Below are 6,000 nucleotides of genomic sequence, written 5' to 3'. Positions count from 1 at the left end.
CAATAGACAACTTCTCACTTTGAGCACACGAATGCGGGTCATTTATTTTTCAAGGAGAAAAAAACGTGCACACAGAACAATGACGCTGACCAGCATTCCACGTCATCATGCATTCCAAACATTTAAAGGTACTGCGATCCCTGATTGGTGATGCAGAAACACAGTGTACAGAACTACACTTAATAACAGAGGTAAATTATGTCTGTAACATTCACTACAACCCGACATATTTTTTAATTGGATTAATTTATTTTTTGTCAGTGAAGAAAGCTTTACTTTTTCTTTATGTTTTGACTACATGCTAAATAAATATTAAAATATTGAACATATGAAACACACACAATAAAATTTGATAAAAATAAAAAGGAACTGGGCACACAAGTAATCAAGTTGGTCTGTGTGACCTGTAAAAGGGTGGTGAAACTGCCACGGATGATCTCACATCACCTCAGGGAGCTACCTGTCTGCCAAATCCTTCTTAATTGTGTTTAAAATGATGAGTTTATAAATTTATAAAGCCCGCATGACCAGCTCAGCCTCCTTTTTCTGTATCTAACTGTCAATGAGATTTCCTCAAGTGGTACAAAACACTTGCAAATGTTAATAAACACACACACACACACACACAAACACACAGCTTCTATACACACAGTGTGTTGAAATCTTAATTGTCTTAATGCACTCCCTCCATTGTAGTCTTGAGGATGAGTACATCTCATGTACATACAGTTAACACATACATTCCTTTGCAGCTTCCTCATTAGGGTGGACCCTAAAAACCAGTCTTTAAGTTTCAACTCTGCTGGTGGTGAAAGCTGGGACTGGCACACATACACTCTCCCACACACACCCTTCCTCCTTCACTCCCCCACAAAGTCCAGGAGCCGCCCTGGAGATGCATCTCTATAAGAGATCACAGCTGGCCTCAAAGGTGCCATCCTCGTCTGGACAACTCTAAGAGTTTCCTACAGTGTCCTCTCTGGGTTCATCTCATCTCTGTATCCATCCGTCATGTCGCTCTCTGTTCGCACGGCATCCTCCAAAGTTCCCAGGACTGTGACCTCAAAGTCCATTATCACCAAGAGTCAGGGTGGTGTCTTTCCACAGAAAGCCCATAGCGTGTATGGAGGTAGTCTAGGAGGTGGCACCCGCATCTCCTCCACCTCACTGCAGTCCAGAATTGGAGGATTTGGTGGAGGATACAGTGCAGGATATGGTGGAGGATACGGTGGAGGATATGGTGGAGGTTATGGTGGAGGATTTGTAGCAGGTATAATGCCTGGAGGCTGTGTTGTAAACGACTTTCAGCTGAATGAGAAGGCCACCATGCAGAACCTGAACGACCGTCTGGCGTCCTACCTGGAGAAGGTGCGCTCACTGGAGGCTGCCAATGCCATCCTGGAGAGGCAGATCCGCGAGTACTATGAGAAGAAAGGGCCGATCGCACAGAGGGACTACAGCAACTACTGGAACACCATCAAGGACCTGAAAGACAAGGTACAGTGATGCCTGAAATAATATGAAACATTACTAGCAAGCTCTATTACAATTATACCTTTGCATATAGCAGCAGAAAAAGAGATCACAAATCATCACTTGCTTTCTCAGAGTTTGATGATATGCCCATAGAAAGCAAGTATCCATATTAATATATTTTCCTATGTATTATATATTCTACATTTCAGATTAAAAATGCTACCATCAACAACGCCAACATCCTCCTGCAGATCGACAACTCTAAACTGGCTGCTGATGACTTCAGGCTGAAGTAAGTCACACAACTGTTCCAGCACAACAGCAAATCAGCAGATTAGAATGATTTCTGAAGGATCATGTGACACTGAAAACAAATCAGTTTGACATCATGTAAATAAAATTACATTTTAAAACATATTACAATAGAAAAGAGTTTTAAAAATGTCAGTATAACAGGTTTGCTGTATTTTTGTTCAAATACATTCAAGCTTGGTGAGCATAAGAGGCTTCTTTTAAAAATGCTTAAAAAAAACTAGCAAGTGTGTATTTTAAGACATTGGTTGTGTTTAAACAATGAATGGTGTTTATATTTCCTATGTCACCTTTCCACTAATCAGATATGAGCATGAGGTGGTGATGCGGCAGTCTGTGGAGGCTGACATCGCTAACCTGCGCCGCTTGCTGGACCACACAGCCCTGACAAAGACTGACCTGGAGATGCAGATCAAGGGTCTGGAAGAAGAGCTGCTATTTATGAAGAAGAACCACCAGGAGGTTTCGGCAGTTTTCTGATAGATCATCTATGTGTAACTGATCATAAATGTTTGGACTATTGTTTTATATTATAATATATGATTCTGTGGTATTACAGGAGCTGGCTGCACTGAGGGCACAGCTGACAGGCACAGTGAACGTAGAGGTCGATGCTGCTCCTCAGCAAGATCTGAACAAGGTTCTGGAGGAGATTCGTGCTCATTACGAGAACATCATTCAGAAACACCGCAGGGAACAGGAAGACTGGTTTAAAAACAAGGTAAGACATCCTCTGTTGGTTGTGAGTTCTACTTTGCCATCAAACATACTGCAAGACTCCTGACTTCACTGAATAATAAACCACATATTCCAGAACGTCACGTGAAGTAGTGTCTGAATTGTGATCTGTTGTTTTTATCTTTTGTTTAGACGGCAGGATTGAACAAAGAGGTGATCCACAGCACAGAGATCATACAGACGTCCAAGTCACAGGTCACTGAGCTGCGAAACACCTTACAGAGTCTGGAGATCGAGCTACAGTCTCAGCTCAGCATGGTGAGACACAAGGGGAATGAAGAGTGAGAGAGATTAGATACATTATCTGAAACAAAGGAAGGAAAACATTACATAAGAGAAACTATGCTTTATTCTCATGCTATTCTCATGTCCTCAAACAGAAAGCAGCACTGGAAAACTCACTGGCAGACACAGAAGCTAGGTACAGTGCTTTGCTAGCAGGCTACCAGAACCAAATTAACATGCTGGAAGCCGAGTTGGCTCAGTTGAAAGCTAGCATTGAGCAACAGGGACGAGAATACGCCTTGTTGCTGGACATCAAGACTCGTCTGGAGCAGGAGATCGCCACCTACAGGAGCCTCCTGGAAAATCAAGACATTAAGTAAGTTTATACCTTTATAAAGTTAATGTAAGTTAAAATCAGTGGAGCATGGATTATGCTTTATTATCTTGCCCAGGAACATCTTAACTAATTCATTTTTTCTTTCTCCTACTCTTCCAGAACTCAAATTCCAGGTAACTGAAATCTCTCTTTGTATATTTTGGTAGAATTGTCAATTTTAGGCAGTGTATGTTGTATATTACATATTAATGACTCTTTCTCTCTTGTCCTTTAGGTGGATTCATCTCAGGTGGATCTCAATCCTCTGGTGGGTCCCACATTATCACATCTGGTGTATCTCAGTCCTCTGGTGGGTCCCACATTATCACATCTGGTGGATCTCAGTCCTCTGGTGGGTCCCACATTATCACATCTGGTGGATCTCAGTCCTCTGGTGGTACCAAGATTATCAAAACTGGAGGACCAATCCAAATAAAGCAAACCACCTCCACTTCACACCGTACTTACTAAAGGCACAGCATGTCGTTTAGTGAGACAGTATTCAAACACATACAGACATTTCATATTAAATGAGTGTTAATACACAGATTGTTACAAATAACATCGAAAGACACTCACTGTTGTGTTTTTGTATGTGAGAAAAACCTGTCTTTGAAAATAAAAGTGCTGTCAAGAAAAAAAAAAAAAAAAAAAAATTCACCTACAGTTTTTTACAATCATTTTTCACTCATTTCTAGAACCTTGGAGTCATTTCTCAAAACTCTAAACAAAAAAAACATTATTTGTAACAGACTGTCCTGTGTTCATGTTTCATGTTGAGTTCATATCTTTAAAGAAGCCTTGCATTTGCAGAAGCATTGGTTCAAATAATTCATTTATCATGAAATACCATTACTTTAGATCACCCAAACACAACATACCCATATTAACTGTTTAGTTGTTACATTCATTAAATATATTTGTACAAAATGTGTGATGCAGCTTTCATTGTGGTTCTACACATTCATACATCATTGTAAAAGACGAGAAAGAAAAGTACAGACACTGGAATCATTGAACAAAATCTTAAAAATATTGATGAAATCAACTCACAACATGGATTTTAAAACGTTTAGTCCAGAAAAATTTAGATAAGAAAAAATATATAGTACATTAAAAAGTCTTCTAGAGTTTTTCTCGCTGCACTTCTATGTTTTCATCAACCTTGTCTTGTGGATTTGGCCACAGGTTCTCATCTTCATTACAATAAATGTTTTCATTAGCTAAACTCTTGGGAAAAATATTCTGGCCTGACAAATCCAGGCCTGGCACTGGTCTCCTGTGATGTCCCTGTGCATCATCCATGGCCTGGCGAACAGTGACTTGTTTGTGAGGGAGACTATTGAGAACCTTCCACCTCCATGTGGAGAACAATTCTTCAGTCGGGTTACAGTAAGGAAAGAAGACTATGGGAGTAAATACAAGGTGGTGAACTGTGGATGGGCCTGAAACCATAATTGCTCTCAGTGCAGTTGCTAAGAGATTTGGGTACTGCACTGATTTTGCTATGGGCCTCCTCAAAATCACATTCAGTGGGGGGTGGTCGGGCCCCCAGTGAACATCTTTCTGGGCCCTTCTCAACTGCTGGGCTCTCAACCTCTCCTCCATGTCTTGGTCAGGTTAAAGAAAGCCTGCTTCACTAAAAATATGATTAAAATAAATAAATATGATGACATCAGCTTCCAGCTCTATCACCCTCTAAAAAGACATTTACAGGTTGAGGATAGTGATCTAGCTCATTCTCTCTTGGACAAAAGTGCAAGACTTCTGGAATAAAATTCATGAACATATTTGCTTTGTTTTACAGTTTCATATTTCACTTTGTCCTAGACTGTATATATCAGTTGGTCAGACAACAACATAAGATACACAAACACAAAATCCTGGGTCCAAACCAGTTTGCTGATTGCCAGCAGGGGCGGACTGACCATCTGTGTGATCTGGAGAATCACAGAACGGCCGGTACTCCAGGACGGCCGGCGGGCCGGCCCACCACCCGCCACTCATGCAGTCATTACCTGTTTTTTTCCCCCCACTAAGGAATTTAAACACAGTGGAACCCGCTCGTGTCAACTAGCGTTTCGGCGGTGTAACTGCAGAGCAAAACAGACATACGCAAAAGTATAAATGCTCACGACGGTGTCGCCTACGTGCGTAGCCCACAACGTACACCACGGCGTATATTTGACGCAGAAGTATAAATCGTCCTTAATCTGTTTCACACTCCAGTACTGTAGGTGGCAGCAATGCACCTTTAAGTTGGATGCCAGCTGCACTGGCCATGGCCACCAAGTAAAGAGAAGAAGAATTGGAAGAGTAGGAAGAAACGAACAGCAAAGACGTTAATCCAAGTATGGAACATGAGAGGAGAAAGAGTTACTTGCTAGGGATGATGTTAGGAAGTGATATTCAGGTTGCTACATTTTTTATAATTACAGTAGTTAAAACAGCTAAACTTCAACATTTTAGCTGTGAAATGTAACATGCAGTAGCTAACATTAAGAAATATGTTGTACTTTTACTTTTAAAAATGTTGGTAACATTGCAGTTAATACTTACAAACTTTGATGATTTTGGATACAGAAGTTACATTTGTAATGGTGTATTTTCATTTAGATGTGCTATTATTATCTGTGCAGTAAGATGAATTATTGCATAAATTAAGATTATTAAGTAATAAATTCATTTTAAGGCAGCATGGAATAGATTGTATAATAAGCTGTTATAAAAGCATATTATATAATCTATTCCATGCTATCTTGGAATAAAACTGGATTTTTTTTTTATTCAATCATTTGTTTATTCAGGTTGAGCTTAGACCTCAAGACACCCACTCCAGCTCAACATCTAGTCAACATCAGTGCTATTGCTAT

At 40.2% G+C, this 6,000-nt stretch overlaps 1 protein-coding gene across 1 annotated transcript; it reads left to right on the top strand.

Annotated features, from left to right (window-relative positions):
• Nucleotides 1-859: 859 nt before the first annotated feature.
• LOC128022478 (keratin, type I cytoskeletal 19-like) lies at nt 860-3,598 on the top strand. The gene is made up of 8 exons (XM_052610108.1): nt 860-1,497; nt 1,686-1,768; nt 2,094-2,250; nt 2,348-2,509; nt 2,659-2,784; nt 2,907-3,127; nt 3,248-3,261; nt 3,444-3,598. Exons 1-8 carry the CDS (start codon nt 1,012-1,014, stop codon nt 3,596-3,598), a joined length of 1,404 nt encoding a protein of 467 aa, XP_052466068.1. The 5' UTR covers nt 860-1,011.
• Nucleotides 3,599-6,000: the final 2,402 nt, after the last annotated feature.

Source organism: Carassius gibelio, chromosome A11 (genome assembly GCF_023724105.1).
Source record: "Carassius gibelio isolate Cgi1373 ecotype wild population from Czech Republic chromosome A11, carGib1.2-hapl.c, whole genome shotgun sequence".
NCBI classification, from domain to species: Eukaryota; Metazoa; Chordata; class Actinopteri; order Cypriniformes; family Cyprinidae; genus Carassius; species Carassius gibelio.
The sequence above is the reverse complement of the archived record's forward strand: the minus strand, read 5'-3'. Positions and strand labels throughout refer to the sequence as shown.

Coding starts and splice junctions, on each gene's coding strand:
- LOC128022478 (XM_052610108.1), top strand. CDS start 1,012: ATGTCGCTCTCTGTTCGCACGGCATCCTCCAAAGTTCCCAGGACTGTG. Junction 1,498..1,685: donor TCAAGGACCTGAAAGACAAG/GTACAGTGATGC, acceptor TCTACATTTCAG/ATTAAAAATGCTACCATCAA. Junction 1,769..2,093: donor GCTGATGACTTCAGGCTGAA/GTAAGTCACACA, acceptor TCCACTAATCAG/ATATGAGCATGAGGTGGTGA.